At 38.4% G+C, this 22,385-nt stretch overlaps 3 protein-coding genes across 6 annotated transcripts; 2 read left to right on the top strand and 1 right to left on the bottom strand.

The window, feature by feature from the left end:
- Nucleotides 1-76: 76 nt before the first annotated feature.
- Spn (Spinophilin) lies at nucleotides 77-15,715 on the top strand. Of its 3 annotated transcripts, none has more exons than XM_011302885.1 (10): nucleotides 77-115; nucleotides 448-597; nucleotides 3,130-3,422; nucleotides 4,680-5,944; nucleotides 7,561-9,592; nucleotides 11,014-11,266; nucleotides 11,867-11,920; nucleotides 12,376-12,681; nucleotides 13,143-14,246; nucleotides 14,882-15,715. In XM_011302885.1, exons 2-10 carry the CDS (start codon nucleotides 577-579, stop codon nucleotides 15,131-15,133), a joined length of 5,580 nt encoding a protein of 1,859 aa, XP_011301187.1. In that variant the 5' UTR covers nucleotides 77-115; nucleotides 448-576; the 3' UTR covers nucleotides 15,134-15,715. The 3 variants fall into 3 exon arrangements, with proteins under 3 accessions (XP_011301187.1, XP_011301189.1, XP_011301186.1); XM_011302884.1 differs by having other exon boundaries at nucleotides 87-218; nucleotides 3,127-3,422; XM_011302887.1 differs by lacking the exon at nucleotides 11,867-11,920 and having other exon boundaries at nucleotides 3,127-3,422.
- Nucleotides 15,716-17,279: 1,564 nt separating this feature from the next.
- Nucleotides 17,280-20,052, top strand: LOC105265416 (dyslexia susceptibility 1 candidate gene 1 protein homolog). Of its 2 annotated transcripts, XM_011302883.1 has the most exons (8): nucleotides 17,280-17,541; nucleotides 17,899-18,136; nucleotides 18,202-18,400; nucleotides 18,644-18,741; nucleotides 18,811-19,046; nucleotides 19,104-19,204; nucleotides 19,514-19,667; nucleotides 19,747-20,052. In XM_011302883.1, exons 1-8 carry the CDS (start codon nucleotides 17,419-17,421, stop codon nucleotides 19,960-19,962), a joined length of 1,365 nt encoding a protein of 454 aa, XP_011301185.1. In that variant the 5' UTR covers nucleotides 17,280-17,418; the 3' UTR covers nucleotides 19,963-20,052. The 2 variants fall into 2 exon arrangements, with proteins under 2 accessions (XP_011301185.1, XP_011301184.1); XM_011302882.1 differs by having other exon boundaries at nucleotides 18,811-19,204.
- A 50-nt stretch (nucleotides 20,053-20,102) lies between these two features.
- LOC105265415 (uncharacterized) lies at nucleotides 20,103-21,713 on the bottom strand. The gene is made up of 2 exons (XM_011302880.1): nucleotides 20,951-21,713; nucleotides 20,103-20,548 (listed from the first exon to the last, which is right to left on the bottom strand). Exons 1-2 carry the CDS (start codon nucleotides 21,019-21,021, stop codon nucleotides 20,200-20,202), a joined length of 420 nt encoding a protein of 139 aa, XP_011301182.1. The 5' UTR covers nucleotides 21,022-21,713; the 3' UTR covers nucleotides 20,103-20,199.
- Between the last annotated feature and the right edge of the window lie 672 nt (nucleotides 21,714-22,385).

Genomic DNA, 22,385 nt, shown 5'->3' with positions numbered 1-22,385 from the left:
TACCAGGTGGCGTTATTTTATCCAGGATGGTAAAAACTGAACGTTTCTATAAAACAATTTTTTCAATGGCAGTTGACAACGAGCTGTTCCCCAGGCCGGTTTATGCTGTCCCAAGGTGCAGTGTGTTTTTTTATTTTATCATAAAAGCCCCAACAAAACTCACACCCCCTAATTAATTATAAAAATTAATAATCCCCGAAAAAATAACACTCCACCAGGTCAGCATTCAATAATAACCAAGAGCACCTTAATCGATGATATAAACAATAATTGGCTCAATAATTCATTGAGTTCGTTGACTGAAGTTGTGATAAAAAGTGAGAGAGAAATTTGTCTTCTCTGTGAAATAACTAGGCGTCAGTGATCAGTGGAGTTTTTTTTATTCGATTTAGGTATTTTATTGTTGTTATTTATTTATTATTAATTCGGGGATTTTCATCGATTCAGGGGATAAGTCATCTGATTGAGAACAATGTTCATTGGCTCGTGAAATAAAGAGGAATAAAAGAAGCCACTGCCTCCATTCCGGAAGCGGCGACACATCGTCTCCGCATTTATTGCCGGAGAAATGGTTTCATGCACATGGTGACATCTCTAGTGAGTCCTTTATCAGTTTATCAGTGTTTGTTGGGGCTTTTCAATGCTTTTTTGGGGGTTTTTTTTGGGGGGGTTTTAACGGGCTGATCGGGGGACCAAAGCTCCCTCTTTTCAAACTTTTCGTTGGACTCTTGCACTCGGCCTTGAATTCAACGGTCAATGGCCTGTGATTGGAATGTAATTTACATTAAATTCGACGCTCAACAATTGAAACGAGAATTCATCACTTGGGGGTGGAATTTATGTGCCTTTTTATCATTTTTTTGGGATTTTTTTTATCGAGATTTTTTTTACACGGGAAATTTGGGCCTGGGTCGATCAGGTTAAATCGGGTTTGAGTCGTTTTCCAGGTGTTGATGACAGATTATTATGTAGATTGTTTTTTCGTTGTGGGAGAGTGCACAGGATGATAATTACGTGGAATCTAGAATTCTTTGAGGATTTAAATAGCGAAATTCTGTGAATTATTTGAGGTATACGTCATTATTGCCGAATATCTTACAAATGAGGAGAGATACAGAATTTTTTGTGAAGACTTTTTTTTAGCACGCACTCAGCTCCAGAAAAAACCTATCAATGAAAATTTTTGTATCTCGGTTTCCTCAGAAGATATTCAACAATTAATAAATTCATTGAAGAACTGGCCAAATAAACAAGAAAAAATAATCAAAAAAAGATAGTAGGAGGTTTTAAAATTCAACAACACGAATTCACTACCTGAAAACTAAACAAGAACTTATCTCTCGGAAGAGCTCCAAAACAATCGATATTTATTACCGAAAATATTACAGCTCACCACTTCCTCGACATTTTTATCAGTCAAGATTTTTAATAAACAAAGGAAACAGCAGTAAAAAAAAATGATTTCGGCGAATGATTCAGCCATAGCAATCACGAAAAGTGATAAATGGATCAGCGATAAAGCACGAACACAGATAATAACCCACGAGTGGGAAAATCATGATAATAATTTGTCTCACGAATTGAATTAATTAAACCAAATGGGCCCCTGATACTGAATAAATTAATGCGACATATTTCTCATTATTTCTAATGCATTATTAGTAATTCAAGGAATGCCTTCGATTTCTGGGTAGACCACCGCATGAGGAAGAATTTCCAATTCATTTGGCATTCAGATCGGGCCCCTTCCCTCACGTGAGACTATTTCCGCTTTTTGAATCGCAAAATCGCTTTTACTTTACTCATGAAATTCTCGTTTTGCTATTATTCTCGTGATTCTTTAATCCGGCTTATCAATCTGGATAATATGCGAGTGGTTTTAATTACCTACCAGATGGGCATCACTTGTTTTCCGAATTCTAGGTGAACGAACGATCAAATTAGGACAATAAATAAATTGATTGGATTGAATTGCATTCGGAAATAGCACACCAATAATTTCCTGTAGATTTTCGTATCATTCCCACTAGGATTTTTTCTTGAGGCTTGAGGTTTTAGCAATTCAGTGAAAATGTGAAATTGAAAGGGAGAGGATGAGGTAGAGATGAAATGAGAGATGAATACACCTCTTGGTCTGAGAGCGCCTCAAGTTCAGCCACACAAACCAGGATTCAAGTATTGATTGCTGGGGAGAGAACATTCAGCCGCGGGGTAAAACCATGAGGAATAGAGGGATAGAGGGATATAGAGGAATATAGAGGAGGGGAAAATGGCGAAGACCAGACTATTCTGGCGGCTTCACGTGTGCATTGCCATGAAGATTTTTCTAACAATTTTTATATCACCTCTCGCTGTCTACCTGAGTACTCATCTCCTTCATCATCCAGATCTTTTTTTCCCCTCGTTTTAACGATAAATTACCTCAAACATACCGGTACATCGGTATTTACTAGGAGTAATAATAGACTTGGGTATTGACGATCAATAAGGAACGCAATGAGCACGTGCGTCCACCACTTTTATATTTTATTTTTATTTTCTAAAGACCAGGGAAATATTATTTCCACGATTTGTGGGATGAAAACAAAATTCTCTCGATTTTCCCGAGATACCGGTGGGAGAATATAAATTCAATGTCAACTTCATCAGGTATTTTCATATTTAAAAACCGATACAGAGGTGGAGCTATAAAGTAGAGTATTTAAATGATGGCTCGTGTGAAGTGGTAAAACGTGAAGTTTAAGTTGCACAAGTGTTCATAGCATGAGGATAATCGAGAGAGGTTGCACTTTTTTTTGTCGTTCAATATATTTTTTGAATGATCACACACACGAACTCGTTGAATTAAAAATAATAACAAATATCTAAGCACCGAAGGCTGTTTATATAATTTTTAATTTGAATTGTGATTATCTTTGAGTTGCAATGGCTTGATTATTTGGCTGAGAACATGAAGAAGTGGATTATTTTCTTAATATTTTTTATTTCTAAATGAGAACAGCTGAGATTCCAGGTATGGTTGATATTCTGCGATCACTCTCCTTCACCACGATAATCCATAAATTGATAAATTCGGCATTACGCGTACACATCGCAATAAAAAATCTGACGTTATCATTGAATCAGCAGAAAGATAAGACGACTAAAGGGTCGATTATGTCAACGGTTGAGGACAAGAAACGTGTGGCTGGCACCAAAGTGTCAGCAATAGCCAATATATTCCAATCAAAGCCACAGCATGACGTTGGACATCTTCATCGTCCAACAACTATACATCCAGATGGTTTTAAAGAGCCTGCTGCGCCACTCAAGGACTCACCAACGCAGGTGACTGTGGTCAGGACTGAGAGCCATGTGGCTAGGTTTAATAATGCACGAGCACTCTTCGAGAAACTTGGAGAGGAGAATAAATCTAATAGACCGTGAGTACAAAAGATCATTTATCTAGACATTCAGAGAGATATTACGGTGTTATAATTCTCTCAGATTAAACTCAGGGTATCAAACAGGGACAGGCCTTTCTGAATAGATGACATTTCCTGTACTTGAAATCATTTTTGCAGAGTCATTAATCCCTCGAATTTTTTTCATTCAGAAATTTTATTAATAGGAAAATTGGAGTATTTAATGAATTTTTATAAAAATTATGTGGAAAATAAAATTTCGTCGTAGGTACGTACAAAGGATAATTCATCTTGTCATTTCTCGAGATATTACGGTGTTATAATTGTCTCGGATAATGGGGTTGAAGAATACGAAATGAGAGTATAGGTTTTGCCTCGGAGTGGATGACACTTCACACATTTTAAATTAGAGTAATTTGAAATTACCCGCGAAGCTCGACAATTAGGTTTTTATTGTCTGCTACGCATGAGGTATGGGTTTAATAATTTTTTATGAAGACTGACATAAGAAAAATGGAAAACTCGAAAGAAAAAAAATTTTTTATTTCATTTTCGAGTGGAAAATTGATTTTTCCTGATTTTCCAAGTGACTCAATCTGCGAAACGACTGTAAATATTCTTTTTATCCAGCAATCATCGTAATTTTCCGATCCATTTATAATTGGAAAGCACTAGCACATGATTCTGAGTTACGACCCTGAATATAAATAGTTCTACCCAAGAGAAAGCCTGGAAAAATGAATTGTTTTCAATAATCAGCCACTGAAAATCGATAGAGTGAAATTGAAAATAACTCTGCACTACCGGCAAACCATTTTTATCACAAGCAACTAGGGAAACGAAACGCGAAAACTTGAGGGAGAATTGCTGCATTTTCATGGCCTATTAATTTTTCATTCTCAAATTTCCCACCTGAAATCCCTCAGAACTCCTCAAACTCGACATTTCCTGAATTATAAAAAATGTGGTTCGTTACTCAAACCATAAAAATGTATATATATATCCAGGAATTATAGCGTTCATCCAGAATGAAATTGCTCCACCATTTTTATCTCCTCCATCGAAAAGAGTCTGACAAATTTTCTATAGGAAAAAATTTACGAAACTCATTTCTCCCGAGTACTCAACGAACTTGTTCAAAAAGAAGTTCATCATCTCTTGCCCCTGTCAGCCCCCCCGGGGAAGAAATATACAACACAAACTAATGAATCCAGGAGTAGAGAGAGAAAAAATTACGAGTTACCCCATCAGCAGTATCAAATTGTTTTCTTCCAGACTGGCTAAGCCAACGAATTTCCACGGTCTCCGTTCTCGGTCGAGTTCAGCAAATTCTGGGTCAGGATGTACATCACCAGCTCGTTCACCACGTCCCTCGTCACCCTCACCACCGGGCAGCTGTCGAGACCACCTGAGCAACTGGAGTGCAAGTGTTCCCGCCTTAAATGCCGAGCGTCACTTTGAAAATGGTCATCACGCAACAGAGAATAGTGAGCGTATGAAGCAACGAGTGTCCTCGAAATTTGATAAAAATTACGGCAAAGAGAATCGTAGGGAGGAGAAGCCAGAGAAACCAGAGAAACCAGAGAGGCGTTTAAATTCAAAAGAGCTCATTGAGAAGCAAAAAAATTGGACCAGTCATTTTTCAAAGACACGACCCAGTCGTTATAACTCCGATCCAAATAAATCACTAGTACAAACGTCAATACAAAATCAAAATTCTAAAAGACTGATTGTCGACGATTCATTGGACTCGACGGAATCTGATTATCAGGAGATTGACTTTAAAAAATCATCGGAGCCATGTCCAGCAACGAGATCAGCGTCATTTTGCAGCTCGAGGCCATCGCCAACTATGTCACCACCACCTCCATTACCACCAACAAGAAATTCATCGGCTGTGAGAAAAGAGAGGCCAGTTAGTTTTTCAGCTGTTTCATCGACTGATTCTGAGTCACCTGTATCACCAGAGTATGCAACTGTTACTAAATCATTTGATAGTTCACCAACTATTCCAGAGTACGCTGTTGTACAGAAGACAAAGCCAATCGTCAAGATTGACGAGCCAATGCCAGAATACGCCACTGTCCAGAAACCAATGGGCTCCAAGAAGGTGTTGGAAGCCAAATTGAAAGATAAATCTAGTCCAAATCCACCACCAGTAGCCAGTCCACGTGATCTGAGCAAAGAGTCCAGTCCAAGTCCACACGACACCGAGGACGACAAGAAGATCGATAATTTGGATATCGAGGAGAGTTGCGTTGCTGTTGCCAGTCCCATCAAAGCACCACCACCGAAAACATCAGAGTGGAGAAATGTTTGGCTGGCGAAGAATGAGGAGATACTCAAGAATTCAGAGGTCAAGGTCTCTGGGGATGGGGTTGAGAGGCCGATAAGCAGACCTGAATGGGCAAAACCTGATCATGAACTTAGGCCACCATCCAGGACAGACAGTGCATCCTCCAGTATGAGTTCACCCAGTTCTCCATCGAAAGATAGCAGAGAGGAGAAGGCTGATAAAGAGCTGCCGGAGAAGCTTCAAGGTAGTTCTTCTTATTTTTTTTTTATTTTAGCTGTTTTTTCTCGCAGGGGGTACCTGGGGAATGCTCTCTATTTGCATGAAAAACATCTGAGGAAAGTAATCAAGTGGAGAGACTTCCACATCAGTAGATACATTCAGAGTATTGAATTGAGTCGCGATGTACAGCGGGGGAAAGAGGGAGGCGAAGTCGTAGGAATGAATTAGTTGTTTATTCATGTCTTTTGAAGCTGTCGAAATGGATTTTTTTTTCTCCTCAATGCAATTATTATCTCGTCTGTTCGCTTTGACCATCACAAAGACGTTTCAATAATCATTTTCTTATTTTAATTGAGAATTCATTTTTTTTCACTAGAATTTTCAATAAACTCTCCGTTAAACTTCTACCTCGGGAATTTAATTAATTTAATTAAAAATTACTTAAATTAATTTAAAAATTACATGAATACAAATAAATAAATTTAATAACTAACCCCTCGGAGTGAAAATCAATTTATTCATAATGATTTATATAATTTTAAAATAATAAATAATTATTCAGAGTGGATTATTTATTCTCGAATTTGACTCGATGGACTGTACCACTTGGAAATCCTTAATCCGCACTCTTATTACTCAGCACCACTCTTCTGAATTATTTTTGGCCTGAATGGATCTCAATGAATGAACCACCCACGCGAAACGAAAACATTTAACGTTCTCATGATATTGGATAGATGCCAAATGGCAAAAAGGTCCTGAAAAACGTGCGTAAACAAGTTTTCAAATTTCACTCGGTTCTTTTAATATTATTCCCTTTTTTTTTCCCCACTCAAGAAACTGTCCTTTTTGCTCCAATGTTTCCCCTACCGGTTGCTGGGTACTGGTACCTCTGGTTGGTTTAGTATTATTTATAGAAATCAGTGCGAGCGTGCGTTCGGAATCGTCTCGTACCTCTTTAAACCCCTTCGTTGGCTTTCACTCGGATTCGTGGACAAACGAGTTAACACGTAATGGATATTTGTGATTAACTGGAATGAGTGGTGAAGTGGTTGAAAGAGTGATCTAATAGATTTTTTAATTATTTATATCCAATGGTGAAACGTGATTCCAGGGTATAACATATTCTATGATGTCAGTTCCGGGAGTTTTTCTATTTTTAAAAATCTTAGTCACTTATTTTTGATTTTTTTAATTGAAATTCATATCTACTGCCATCATTTTTAGTTGGATCAGCTTTATCCTGATTCTTACAATTTCTTTTTTACCGAGTTGAAAGCCATTTTTTCCACTGGAAAGTGGTGACGACGGGGTGAGCGATATTTTTAGGATTTTTACGTGCGCAATATTAACGAGTATATCTCGTGATAATTACGGTGTACGTTTATCAGTATTGATTAATCAATTTGCTATCAGTTGAGGAAATTAATTGAGTAATTACGACGGAGCGAAAACGATACGGAAAGTCGGTGAGGATAGGTCGCAGCATGTGTCTGCGGCTTTTTTGCATCGATTGTCGAGGTAACGAGAATCGAATTAAAAGACTTGAATTGTGTTGCTCATAAAAAAAAAATAAATTTAATTACCTCAAATGCTAGAAATGATGATTAATTGATTGGAAAATGGTTCTTTGGATTCAAGGTCGAAACAGTTATGATCTCGAGCAAGAGACTCCGGAGAAGCCCTCGGCGTCGGAGGCCCTTCCCTGTGAAGAAGAAGACGACGACGAGGATGGTAGTACAGCTGAAAAATTCGTGGAGACTGATGTGGCAACTGTGGTCCGCAGGTCTCACGTGAGAATGGACATGCCAGCTGCAGGTTTAGGTCAGCGTCCGCCATCAGTGATAAGTTCAGATCAGGAATTTCCTGCTCTAGAGCACAAGGAGATTCCCGTGCCATCCCCTTACGCAAAACGTCTCCAACAAGAGGCAAACGCTCGTTCTCAATCTCAATCAAAGCCAGAGCTACCGATAAACATCCGACCAACCACTGAGATGACAAATTCAAGAGTTATAGCTGTAAAAAATGCCCTTGAAAAAGAGAAACAGATAAATGACGTAACGTGCCAAAAGACAGTATCAAACGCTAAGAATGATCAAATTAAAGTCTCGATGCGTGAGAAATTAGCTAGGAATAAGGACGAAGTGTCAGAGAAACGCTCGTCGTTCACAGAAACAGATAAGAATAGTCAAGTGTTAGACCTGGTGGAGAATAAAGAGAAGATCTCATCGTTGAAGAATAATTTAGCCGCTGATACCACTGACAAGGCACCGCTAGTCTCTCCAGAGCAAATACAAACGACTTGGGAATTGGAGAAACAAAAAGCTGATCAATTAGCTGCACTGAGGGCCTCAGAAGTCCTTGATCCCTCGAAAATTCCTGTGAAAACAGCTCTAGTGACGGTCTCATCGTCGCCGGTTCCACCTAAAGACGACCCTGAAGAGCCCAGAGAACTGGAGAACAGTTTCATAGAGGACACAGACTCCAGCGAATCTAAGACAATAACCAATGTCGATAGTCTGATATCATCGGATGTCTCCAAGAGATTTGAGACACCCTCGAGGAGTGTTCCAACAGCTGCTGTGACACCGGACACGATGACAGCCGATGAGGCTGAGAATTTATTGAGCTCTCGAATTTTGGAGAAGAAGATCAGACAGGGATCAGCCCTGCTGTCTGACGAAGAGGCTCAGGAGATAGCAAGACTGCTGTCCCCCACCATCGATTCAACCTCCGAGGAGCACACCCTGGAGAAGGATCTGGGACAGGAGAAGGAGAAGGATAAAGAGGATATGGACAATACTCCAGACTGGCTGTCAGATGTTCTCTCAGTTCAGGACTCAAGTATTATAAACAGCACAACTCAGGATTACAGTCTGTCCCAGAGATCGAGGAGTGATTTGACCATTGATTCTCTCACCGAGAGTCAAATTGGTTCTGTAACTGGAAGTGAGAGTGGACTGCTGGGATCAGTCAGCAGTCTCAATGATACACAGACAAATGATGACACTGAGACTGAGCAGAGGGATGATTATACACCTGTCCCTGGTAAAATAATTCTCGTCGAGAATGGTAAGCATTTCTTCGAGGATGGACATTTCTGGATGGAAGTGGAGGGATTACCGGAGTCCGATGAGGATGAGGATCTGGGGTGTGTTGTGCCAAAGAAGAATGGAAAAGTGTCTTTCGACTGTGGACCCATGAAAGTTTATTCGACGCATTCGGTGACTGAGTATGACAGGAGAAATGAGGATGTTGATCCAGTCGCTGCTAGTGCTGAGTATGAGCTCGAGAAGAGGGTGGAGAAGATGGAGGTATTTCCAGTGGAGTTGATGAAGGGTCCCGAGGGCCTGGGACTCAGTATCATTGGCATGGGTGTTGGGGCTGATGCTGGTCTTGAGAAGTTGGGAATTTTCGTTAAGACGATTACTGATAAAGGGGCTGCTGCCAGAGAGGGGAGAATTCAGGTTAATGATCAGATTGTGGAGGTGGATGGCAAGTCGTTGGTGGGTGTTACTCAGGCTTATGCTGCTAGGGTACTTAGGAACACTTCGGGCCTTGTGAGGTTTGTTATCGGGAGGGAGAAGGATCCCAAAAATTCGGAGGTTGCGATGCTCATTAGGCAAAGCCTGAAAGCGGATGCTGAGAGGGAACAAGCGCATCATGCTAATAGGTGAGACTTCTTGTTGTAATTTTTTTTTTTTTTCTTGCCCAGGAGGCATTAGGGGTTTTTAAGTACGCTGCAATTTAATACGCAGAAAAAAGAGAACAGCCTTCCACAGCTTTATCATTTTAACAAAGCACTGCATCTTGATTATTTTTCCAGAGGAATTATTTCTCCTGACTCTTTCGTTTTTCAGCCATTAATCATTTTCAATTTGTCGGGATCAATTTAATCCCATAAAATGGAATTTATTGATTTAATGAACGTACATTGTCTTCTAACGATGCGGCGACTGTTGGGAAATTAAATTCATGAGTCTCTCAACTTGTTGAGGCTTGAGGATATTGTCCAGCAATCGGTTAATTGGATTCTACTCAGGCTCATCGAAGTGAGTTCTATGTGATTCAGATGGGAATAATCGATTTAATAAGCCTTAATTGCTAGTCGCGTTTCGGATACGTGAATCCCTCATTCACGTCACAGATTGTCTTTGAATATAAATTATTTCGGAAATTATTCATATGCTGTGCAGTTTTTTAATCTGTTGATAATATTTTTTCCACTCAATGTCCCCACAAGAGAATAGAATTTATTTACATTATAAATTTCTACTCGAAAAATATTTTAGAGATAGATTTCGTGTCATTCTACTGTTGAATTTTTAAATGCGTGGGGAAATTCGTGTATTTTTTTACATGTTGACTAGTTTTGTAGATTTATTTATTTATCCCAGGGGTTAAAAGTGGAGAAAACATTTGAATTAAATTTGCGATGAGTGGAAATGAATTGCCACTCAATATCACAATGAATGTTTCGTTAGTGATTCAAGAAGATTTCCGGTCTTATTTGATACCACCTGACCTATTTTACTTCACTAGAACCCGAGGTATTGGCACAAAAACCGTTTTTAAAGAAAGACCTCCGCTCGATATCCGGACGCGTAATGAAAGAGGATTGAATTTTTCTAGCGCGTGGGATTGGAAATTTCCTGGATCTCTTAATAACATTTCCCCCAATCTTCTCCATTCCCAAGAGAGCCGCAAAGATAACGAACAAAGACCATAAGTGGTTGAAATCCACGAAAAAGAGATGTCGATTTTCGCGGATAGTCTAGTCCCCGGTGATTTTGAAGAGCGTGAAAAAATTATCAAATGTATCCTAACACTATTAATATAAATTGAAAAAATTACGCTTGACTGATCGTTTCGGTAATAAAATGAAATTAAAACCCATGCATTTCTCGATGATGGCACATCCTCGCCCGCAAATAATTTGCGTCGACAATAACGGCTACCCTGGGACGAGGCCGAGACCTCCTGGAGTGCTGAAGAAAATGCAAAACGAAAGACAATTCATAAATTCCATTAATATCTCACGAATTTTCATACAACATTCATCAACCCATTGATGTTCATTCTCATGCACCTCAGGAAATTAAATTTCTCGGATACTTCTGGAGAATGCCAGCAGAGAGATGACCATTCTATAAGCAGTGTCAGTGGATTCCCAGGAATACCGGGTTCACCTGCAATGTCATCGTGCTCTGAGGGAGAGCCACCTCACAGCCCCATTGAAAATTACCTCTCACCAACAACCAGAAGTAGATCACCAATAATAAGCTCATCCGGACCCCACGTCACCACCCAGAGTGATGTCGAGAGTCTCCGTCAGCTGCTGCAGGAGGTACATTTCATTCTCCCTTTATTTCCTTTATTCTCATCCCTTTTTATTTCCCTACGAGTTTTGGGTTGCATTCCGGTACGCGAAACCGTTCCACTCCAAATCCTCTCTGTAATGTAAATAATAATTCTATGTCCTCGTTTGTTGGTACAGCACGTGTATTTACTGGTGTATTTTTTTTTATTTATTTTATTTTTTGACGTATGTATTTCTGGATTTGAAATTTCAAACTCTCAAAATTACTCTGGTTTTTTATTTATTCACTGGGTACTGCAACTTGATTCGTCCAAATCGTTTTGTTGAATTGAAAGTGCAGAATTTTATGTGAATATTTACCGAAATAGCAAATACGTTTTTTAATAATGATACTTTGTCGTAATGGTTTGAATAATTATCACGGAGATATATTTTTCATCAGTGGATTTTGCTGTGTATGTGTATTCTTTGGTAGATAAAATGAAAGAGATTGTCAACTCTGGTCACTATTGGATGTCCACTGGGCGTTGTTTCGTTCATTTTTTTTTTAAGTTAATTTTCATACTGTAATATGGAGTTTTTGTTTTTGCTTATGCATATTTGTGTGTTCGTGTTGAATGCTTGCAGAGTCAGTATAAGTTCGCTCTGGCCAATGAAGAGGTCGAGAAACTCAAAGCAAAGGTAAAGTTCACAACTCGGTCCTATGAATTTTCATGCATGCGTAATTCCAACAGCACCAGTTACTTTTTTAATACGAGTTTCGATATTTTTAACGGCTTTTATGCTGGGCAAGTTCTTATCGTTGAAATTGCCGGTTTATATTAATATGGATGGAGGTAAAAGCGAAAATTGGAGATATCAGTGTGGGACAACTCTCGGCATGGAATAGAATTTTTAAATTCAATTCCCATGGCTTTTGTTTCGTTAAATGTCATTCATCGAGGAATAATTCATTCGCAGTATTGTCCGGAATTTTGAAAAAAAAAAAAAATAAATGGGGCAATTATTCGTGGGTAGAATAAGAGAGAAAACAGTAGCTGGTACGATCATTTGATGCATCTCTTAGTCTTTGATCCTCTTTCCTTTCGTATAATTGCCCCTAATTTAAGTTTAAAATTCAATAAAAAATGTTTCAGCTGGTGGAGCTTGAGAATAATGGAGCTGGTAGTGAAGAATATGCAGCGAAATTGCGCGATTCTCGGCTTCGATTGCACGAGTCGGAGAGAGCACTGGGTCAGTCTCGACAGGAACTTTCAACAACCAGGGAAATGCTGCAACAGGCAACATCACAAACCGCTGCGATGCAACAAAAATATGCACGTGCCAGAAGGGCTGCCAGGGAACTGCGAACGGATATTGCCGCGAGGGATGAATTTTATCAGCAGTTGTTGCAGGAAAAGGATACTGAATACAATGCACTCGTGAAAACTTTGAAGGATAGAGTGAGTTCAACAGAATTATTCTAACTTTACTCAAATAAACTGGATAGTTTACTACTTTTTGGTACAAATAGCTCTGAAGTTATCTCAGGGGTCTTTCCATTATTCAATTCACGGAGGGACGAATTAATGTACCAAACTTTTTGAATAATTACTCGATTATTTCGATTCTCAGATCTATTGAAATTTTAAATATAAAAATTCAAATTTTTTCGATAAACGAATAATTTTCTTTTCAATACAAAATGTAAAACCAACTCGAGTATTGAATCAATCTCATTAGTTCGAAACGGGCGAAATCTCTAATGATTTCGCCAGTAATGAAAGCCTCATTCCAAAGTTGAAGAGCTCCAGAATTCAGGAGAATATTACCCCTGGAGCCTAATGATCCCCTCAAGATCACCACGACACACCGAAATATAACTCCCCAAAATAATCCAAAACTTTGCGTAATGTACCCTCAGGTAATCAAATTGGAGTTGGAACTGACGGAGACACACACGCGCTTTGGCCTCCCAGTGCGATTACCATACGATGGTTCAACCAAAGGCATAGTAACCCCCCAGCTATCTCGTCGTCAATTACCACCGCCTCCATCGTCAGCAAGTTGTCAGTTATCCGATACGGAAACTTCGGATCTGAGTAGTCCCGACGACGGTGACAAAACCGCAACAGTAGAGCGAAAACTTCCCTTACCAATACCCATAAAAGAGGAGTTAGACAGGGCAGTGCCAGCCCACCGGCTTCTAGATAATTCAGCTGGTAAAAGTAAAGCAGAATTGGCAAGTAGAGGTGGTCTAGCCAATCGACAATTGCCAAAGCGTTCGGGTGGTTTGAGCAACAGTAGTTCTGATTACGGTCTTGATGAGTCCGGTGATAATACTGATACTGAGGATTCATCAAAAATTTGTGCTTCTCACGATATCAGCATCAGATCAAATGACTCAATGAAGCACTCCAATTTGAGCTCATACTCAAGCAGCTCGTCAATTAGCTCACAGAAGAGTAAACAGTATTTTGATACAACACACTCAACGACAATCAGACAGCACAGCACCATAAGCTCACAAGTACGTGCCATGACAGAGCAGAGTTGGCCAACTGGTCAAAAAACATTGAGTGGACCACCGGCTTCACTCGCTGAACAACTCAAACAAGTTTTAGCTGAGCGTGAACGAAGACTTGGGGGTAATGATGTGTCATCGTCTAGGGAGAGCTCTGGGGATTTTAGTGATTTGAATAATCCACATGGTAATGATACAACACTAGTCACGCATCATCTTGTTGAGGAGATTAGGCAGGCGGTTAATGAGGCCAGTCAGAGGGTGAAGAAGGTATCAGCACCAGTGCCAACTGGTAATACACCTTGGCATCATCAGGGAGGATCACCCTCCAGCTTGTCTTCTGGGGGATCCATCAGTCCCACTGCTGTTGAGCCTTGTCCCTCGAAAATTGGAAGTGTTGACTCGGCTGAGGTGTGGATGCCCCCAAATCCTGGAGAGTTTGGATTGGACAAGAAGTCATTATTTTGGCAGACCGCTTGCATCACCGATTGGTCCAAGGAGCAAGTAAGATGTTTTTCATTATTTAAAGAAATATTTTCCATTGAAAAAAAAACGTTTTCCCTTGAAAAAGAAATCCCTTGCATTTGTTGAAAGCATCAAGTCTTCGGTTATACCGCGGATATAATAAAGAATGAAAAATTCAGAATGAAACGCATCGTCTACTAGACCAACCGCGAAAAAAAAAGAAATAACACCCACAAATTGCAGGTTCTTTGGAAAATAAATTCGCCGGGAGACGGTACCGTGAAATTGAGTAAATGAAAATTTAGCTCTCATTGCATTCGAGAGGCGATTGATTTTTTTCAATTTGTTATGGGTTCGGCAACGAGTTTACTCGATGCTGTGTGGGAAAATCAAACTTTTGGAAAATAATCTACGATGCAATAAGTCCTGTTTGGATTTTGTTGATCCCCTCGGGATTATCGTAAGAATAATTCACAACAATTTGAAATTCTGCGGCTCCAGCGTACCGTATTCATCGATCAATCATTGATTGGTTTGACGTAAGCCAACGCTCTTGATTATTTCAGATTATTTTATTTAAAAATATTTGAACGGGAACCGCTGAAGGATTTTTGAATTGATTCCATCGAAGGGCCTATCAATTCCTCGATTAATCCCTCATTTCCATTCATCAGGTCTGTCAGTGGTTGACTGGAATTGGTCTCGAGCGATTCTCCTCCCGTTTCATGGATAACGGGATTAACGGAAGTAGTCTACTGCGTCTCGAGTCTCGAGACCTTAAAACCCTCGGCATATCCGGTGACGAAAAAGTTCATCTCAAGCGAAAACTCAAGGAACTGCGGACCCAAGCTGAACGCGAGAGAAAAGAACGCAAGGAGATGGAGAGGATGCGACGAAAAGCTGAGAAAGCAGCTAGAAAGAAGTAAAAATGATGCGTAAACCAAGAGCTTTCACTGGTCGAAGACGGTTAACTTCCTGTGTTTTACATTTTCTCCGTCATTCACTTTAATTAACCCATTAAAATCCAAATTTTCAGTGCTACTCACAGTGGTACCTTCACACGAGCTCTCCCAGTGCCACTCAAATCTTAATGATACACCACTGGGATAACGAGAGGTTCAATGCTCAAAAGCTGGTTTCAAAAAAAGCCTCGATCACCCCTCGAATGGAGAAAATATTAAATGTGAACGAAGAAAATGCATTTCTTCAATTATTATTTCGTTCAATGAATGAATATCGATCAAGACTCGATGAGATCGATATGTGATTGTTATAATTAATATTTTTGTATTTCTCGTTATCATCATTATCACACGATCTTAATTTTAAACTAATTCCTTCATTTATTGAGGGTCTGCCGTTATTATTTTTTTCTCGGTGGCCAGATTGAAATAGTTTGTACACTATTTAAAGACTCAATGAAAAATGAAAAGTTAAGTATTTCTTACGACTAATTCAGCGGATAAGTTTATTTATTTTGAAAAAAAAAAATGAAAAAGATGGAAAAATAACCGAAGTATACCCCACTCTGCATTACGCCCCCTCGGCTAATACTAGGATTAATTAATGATTAATTAAGATCGTAGAGGTGAGATTAAATTTCGATTAAAAATGTGAGTGTATTTTCAATTTCTTGTTTATTCTTAAACAAAAATTATGAGACAAAAAAAATGTATCAACGAAATGATTTTTTTTTTCCGTGAGGCACAGAGTGTCTTTATAGTCGTTAGAGTAGGATTTTTAATGAGAGGATTTTCTGAGCGAGTGAGAATGACTGATGGAGAGAATTAAAGAGAAAAAAAAAATTGAGATGAGGCAACTTTTAGCATTATGATTTACAATTTTGCTCAAAGAATCCTTCATATCAAAGACCTGACAATTACTGTAATGATGAGAGATAAAGCCATTGTATCGCGCTTCCCCTCTTTTTACTGATAATATTGCCCTCATATCGTGTCTCAAGACATTCCGAAATGAATATCGAGACCCAAAAAACGTCTTTGCTATTGAAAATTAATTTTCTTGCTTTATCAAATAAAAAAAAACTCTGCATCGAATTGACACTGACATTGCGAATGAAATCGACAGTAAATATTATTTCTCCTGTAATTGTATTTATAGTAGCACCACAATTTTAGCGTTTTATTATTTTCTTCGAGGGAATCTTCGATCATTTGACCATTAAATTAGCAGTAAAGCTTTTAATTTTATTGGGAAAACTGAAAGCCGAATTTTTTCCTGAGTAATCGAAACCTTCGTCGATCGAATGATACAGTGTACATATATACATACTGAAATATATATAAATATATATTTGAATATATATTTAACGACACATTGACGTTTAAAGGTCATACTGGAAATTGTAATCCATTAATTGTCGAACACTGAAGTCTCGAGAGTGCGATAAATCCATGGTGTCATAATAGTTTTTTTTTTTTAGTAACGTAAATGTTTTAGGTGATGACACAAGAGTTGATCAAACATGTCCTCCATTTTATACAAAAAAAAATCTACGAAACAAAAATTACGATAATCAAAGACAATGTTCCATAAATATTCTGGACTGACCTCGACGATTTTTTAAACATTTTCAACGCCCGAATTGTCCTTTATGATTCGTCCGTTTTGAGTGTAATTGTGTGAAAAAATAACGCGAAACTGTTTTTTATGAGGAAATATTTCTTTTGTAATCGTGTAATTCACGACGAATTGATTTTGATTCGTTGGAAGGACCCGTGCGTCATAGGCAGCACTAGAGTAATGTTTTTTTCATCAGATTGATTGAAAATAATTCATGGAATTCAGGCACAATTTTACCGTAAGAATCGATGTCTTCGAGTCACATTTTTGTAATAAAGAATAACGACAAAAAAAAATATAGACAATTTTTTCTGGTAATGAAGAGGAGTACGAAACATATAAATCCTGTGAGATAATAATGTTCCAATAAACTGGCAGCTTCACACGTTTGTTATTCCGTAATGAAACTAATAATTGTCATCATGAAATACTCTCGAAACATTTCAATTAAAAGTAAACTTCATACATTGAAACAAATAGTATTTTTATTGATTTTTCACCAGAATTTTGGTTGTTTGGTCGATAGTAACCTCCAGCAGTCTTGAAAGCTTTCACCGCATCTCGTCTTAGTCGTAATCATTAAAAACTTGCAGACAAGTTGCATTAATAATTCAACAGCTAATTAAAAATGCCGGCAATCCTGGTTAAGGATTTTACTTGGCGACAAACTCCCGAGGAGATTATTATCTTTGTCTCTCTGACAGGAAAGCCGAAGAAAGTGGATATATTCGCCATCGAAAATTATTTAAAAGTACGTGTCAACTGTATTTCGCCAAAAAATAATCGCTCATTAATTAAGAAAACTGATAATAAATTTTTCAAATAAATTCAATCCGCAGGAATATTTTTCCTCATATAATACATGTGAAAAATTCTACATTCACTTGGAATAATTTTCTCATAAACCATTCATCAACTGGCCTTGATTTAATTACACGGAACATTTATAAAATAATAATTCTGTTTTTCACAGCTGTTACTCACGCCGCGGAAGAAAAAAAAAATTAATTCACCGTGATACTCAAGTCTTATAAAATCCCTCGTGATTTAATTATGCATTTGATTAATTTACGAAATGAAAATTCGTTTATAAAATGGTTTTATCCAGGTGAGTTATCCCCCATTCATCCTAGAACTATTTCTTCACGATGAAATCCTCGAGGACAAGAGCTCCTGCACTCTCAGCGAAGAATTAGCAATTTTAACATTGAAAAAATTACAAGAGGGTCGAGAATGGCCGACATTGACTCTCGAGAATTTAACTAAAGATGACAAAAAAGTGTTTCGCATTCAAGCGTTGGAGAAGGCGCGATTGTCAGCGGAGAAGAGAGCGGAAAAACGCAGTGGTAAAAAAAAAATCTCATTACTGCAGTTTTACCCTGGATTTTCAAAGGATATCCTTAAACAATAGAGACTCGTCAACTCCTCCAGAGAAAAGCGGTGAGAGAGCAAATTGAATTGGACACCCGAGTCCACAATCACATCCAGGAGTTGCGGGATAATCATCGTCGGGAAGCAATGACGCAATTTGACGATTGGCGGCAAAAGGCGGAAGTGCCTATTTGCGGAGGAGCAACTGGAGTACTCCAGGAAAATAGAAAACAATACAAGTGAATAAATAGAAATGCTCTATACCAAAAATATAAATAATTTTATTATATTTCTGCACAATTCATATTCAAAAAAATTCCAAAGCCAATAATTTCTCATTACATAATAATAAATTTCTGGTAGTGAATTAAAGGAATTGAATAACTCGAGTTATTGATTGTAATGAAAATGTTTGTAATTTTTTTGTAATTTTTTTGTGTATTTTTTGTGTATTTTCTATGCGGATGAGTAATTTTTCGCAGAACCCCTGTTAAATGGTTCAAGGACTCTCCAGACCCTGAGCCATCGTCAAAATCTCCACCAGTTGATGCTCTGAACAACAAACAATTATCTCACAAAAGTATGCATAACGATAAAATTCCTGTTTACGTCAGAGACTGAATTTCCTCATGAATTAATTAATGGACAGAGCAATTGGGACTCCCGCGCGCAAACACTCGTGAAATATTGGAAAATAATAACGAGGAAGATATGATACGAGGAAAAAAAATAATCAACGACATTCTCAATGGGAAATATCGTGAACATAATGAAATATTCGATGACACCCCGAGACCGAGGAAATGCGCAACCATAAACGTCAATTTTTCTGAGAGAATATTTCCAACTCCTGCCAGGGAGAGCAGCCAATTGCAGGAGCAAGAGGTATTTCAGTTTTTTTCTATAATTACATCGGGGAAAATAATTTTTTTGATGCTCCAGTGGCTGGTGAAACAGGCGGAGGCCAGGAGGAAATGCGGATTTGCGACTGAGGATCTGTCACAGGAGGAACAAGACCCCCAGTGGCTCAAAGACAAGGGAGAGTAAGAGATAATTAAAAAATACATAATTAATATGATTAATAATGATGATACGATATAATATAATGACCTGGACAGGAGGAAATCAAAAAGAAGATTATGTAATCAAAAAAACTGCAGACAACGCGGAGTTCATCAATTTTTTCAGCGAATATCTGCGGAAATAATGGAAATATCCAAATTGTTATAATAAACTTTTTTGTAGGTCTCGATTAGCTCTGGCAGAAAGGTCTTATCGAAAATTTCGCTATCTCGTTTATTTTCGGAGAAACTCCTGAAGAAGTGATTCAATTCGTTTCGTTATCGTTACAGCGAATTCCTCAATGTCGGCAATTACCTCGGAGCAATAAGTGCGTACACCCATGGAGTAAAATTGAGCCCAAACATGTCATCGCTGTACGCAAACAGAGCAGCAGCACAATACGCCCTGGGAAATTATAATCGATGCGCCGAGGACAGCTCCAAGGTATGCGACTAAAAAATTCCCACGTTTCGCGTTGAAATAAAAATACAGGACAAACAAAAAAAAAAAAAATATTTAACAGGCGCTGGAGCTGATGGTCCCAAAGTGCGAGGGAAACCGCGATTCTCGTGCACGTTGTCACGCTCGACTTGGTGCGGCCCTTTGTAAATTGTCGGCTCCACAACACGGAATTCCAGAATTCGAAGAGGCCCTCAAATTGGCCCCTGAAAATGATACCATAAGGAGGGACTTGGAGGAAGCTAAACATTATTTCCATCTCCACAATAGCAACCAGTGATTTCTCCCTCTCGAGATAAAATACTCGATAATCAAAAATTATTTCAATCTTTCGCACTAATCCTTCGATTTTCATTTCCTCTAAACAAATACTGAAATAAAATAATAATTCTACTAATGATTGAAAAAAATATTGAGGAATTGTTTTTTATCTTTTTGAGAAGCGATGGCTTAAATTATTTTGTCGTTTTTTTTTGTCGAGTATCACAGACGAAATCTTCGGGGTTTGATGATTTATTTAAATTTCATTGAATGATTCATCCAGTTTATCACGATCAATGCATCCACATTTGGTGTGTTCCACAACATGAAGAGTCTCGTGATGTCGATCTCTCTGGCGATCCACTCGGTGTTTCACCAGGAATACAAGACTGACATTTCTCGTTTCAATTGGCCCACACACCTGATTAATCCCGAGACAACAGCCAGCACCAGCACACCTCGCCAGGATCGTCTCCCTCGGGTAGAAAATCTCATCAGGACCCGGTCCAACCGATAACAATTCCTCAACCGGAACTGCCCGTAGCTGAGGTAATGAGCACTTGAACTGGTACACCAAGTGGACGTGATTCAAATATTTGCTGTCTCTATTTTCCAAAAACATTGAAAATCACAGAAGAAAAAATAAATCAGTGAAAATTACTAAAAGAAATCAATTTTCAAAACAATCCCGGAAGAATCTTTTTACAATTATCGCATGATTATTGCTGTGTTATTAACAATCGAAACTTCGGACTCGATGTTTTTATTTTTTTTTTACATCAGTTTTTATGGATATTATTCCGATATTACGTAATGGCGACGGTATTTTCCCTGAAGTTTCGTGTCACGAACATATCCCACACCTCTAATTACGATCATTAATAATATCAACCCGATAATTACCACTCAATTCTCAGAATGCGATTATTCCCTGAAGATAAATCATAAAAATCCAAAATATAAATCTAACCTCCATATCACCCTAGCTGCTAAAAAAAAATTCTTACCTGTGATGAAAGATTCCATAAGAACCGGAGACCAGGATGACCAAAAGTGCGAAATAATATGTATTAGCCATGATATGACAACCACGAACTCGAGTTTAGAAAAATTTTCAATTGGCTGAGTTGACCACTGGGATTTAGACCTGGAGCTAGACCACTAGCTAGACCACTGAGGTATAATATTGAAATATTGAAGAGAAGAGATGATGTTGTCGGTTCAGTATTCGTTTGAAGACTGAGCTCGCTGGAAGATTCATCTGCACGTGTTTCCTCAGCTTCTTTTTACCAGGAATGCTGACCGCATACGTTTCAACTCAATAGATACACCTTTCACAGCAAGATACCCTTTATATCCATGCCATTCAATATTCCACAAAGACTCCATTCTTACTCTCCTATTCACTTTACCCACTGGCAAAAGGACTTCTCTCCTCATTTCTTCCATCTCTATTGCTCCAAACACCCTCTCCGATTTCTCTCAATATTTAACATCTCTTTTCCATCCTCTGCATGTTTACTCCATCTCTCCTGCTTCACCAACGTCCCTGAATTGTCCTCTCACATTTTTATTACGTACTTCCTGGACCAAATGGAGAATCCTGGAAATGCTTCTTGGAAATACCGAAGAGGAATTACTATTGCTCTCGTTGTTTTATCCCAAGTGCTTTTACCGTTACGGCAAATTTTTTTTTTCTCTTGCAAGACTGAAAATTAACTCTTAAAATTGATTGCTGCAGATATTTTTTTATAGTAAACCGTTAAAAGAGGAATGATTATTTCTCGAGAATCAGAGTGATGTTTTTTTTTTAATCAACCGAGAGAAGGTAATGTTAAAAATATATTACACTTGGTCTAGACCAGATATATTTCGCCTGGAGCAGTGGATTCGTCAATTACGTCATCTACGTCGAGTTCATCTTCACCCCAGGTTGCGCAAGGTAAAAAAAATGATTCTTTACCTGAAGAAATTTTGACTATTCTCTGGGTTCTTGGAAGCATCGCCAGCTGTGACCTTCATCCTGGAGATATTCTCATGACGTCAAACGCAACGGGATCTCCCCCTCATGAATGCATTGCATAATGTTGCGTTAGGACGTGGTTCTCATGAGTCAGTCAATGTCACTGAAATTGTCAGTCCTACGTCAGTATTTCGGGCAAACCTCGCGCCAACACTGCGCCAACATCGAGCCAACACTGATATCAACATTGTACCAACACTGCGCCGACATTGGACCGATATTGGTGATTGGATGAATTTTAATCATAATGCTTCCATTTGAAAGTGAAAATATTGAAAAATAAAAATGAAACGATTTTTTATTGATTACTTTCATTTTATTTTTTAATAATCACTGCAAAATTTATGATTACGTCGACTCGATGCCTTTGCACAGATATTTCTGAGCTGAAGGCATTAATGCACCTATTTATATTCTCA

Source organism: Fopius arisanus, unplaced genomic scaffold, assembly GCF_000806365.1.
Source record: "Fopius arisanus strain USDA-PBARC FA_bdor unplaced genomic scaffold, ASM80636v1 scaffold00029, whole genome shotgun sequence".
Classification (NCBI taxonomy): domain Eukaryota; kingdom Metazoa; phylum Arthropoda; class Insecta; order Hymenoptera; family Braconidae; genus Fopius; species Fopius arisanus.
The sequence above is the reverse complement of the archived record's forward strand: the minus strand, read 5'-3'. Positions and strand labels throughout refer to the sequence as shown.

Coding starts and splice junctions, on each gene's coding strand:
- Spn (XM_011302884.1), top strand. CDS start 577: ATGCACATGGTGACATCTCTA. Junction 598..3,126: donor TGCACATGGTGACATCTCTA/GTGAGTCCTTTA, acceptor TCATTGAATCAG/CAGAAAGATAAGACGACTAA. Junction 12,682..13,142: donor TGAAAACTTTGAAGGATAGA/GTGAGTTCAACA, acceptor ATGTACCCTCAG/GTAATCAAATTGGAGTTGGA.
- LOC105265416 (XM_011302882.1), top strand. CDS start 17,419: ATGCCGGCAATCCTGGTTAAGGATTTTACTTGGCGACAAACTCCCGAG. Junction 18,401..18,643: donor GAAAATAGAAAACAATACAA/GTGAATAAATAG, acceptor AATTTTTCGCAG/AACCCCTGTTAAATGGTTCA. Junction 19,205..19,513: donor TGGCTCAAAGACAAGGGAGA/GTAAGAGATAAT, acceptor TTATCGTTACAG/CGAATTCCTCAATGTCGGCA.
- LOC105265415 (XM_011302880.1), bottom strand. CDS start 21,021: ATGGCTAATACATATTATTTCGCACTTTTGGTCATCCTGGTCTCCGGT. Junction 20,549..20,950: donor TATGGAATCTTTCATCACAG/GTAAGAATTTTT, acceptor TTTGGAAAATAG/AGACAGCAAATATTTGAATC.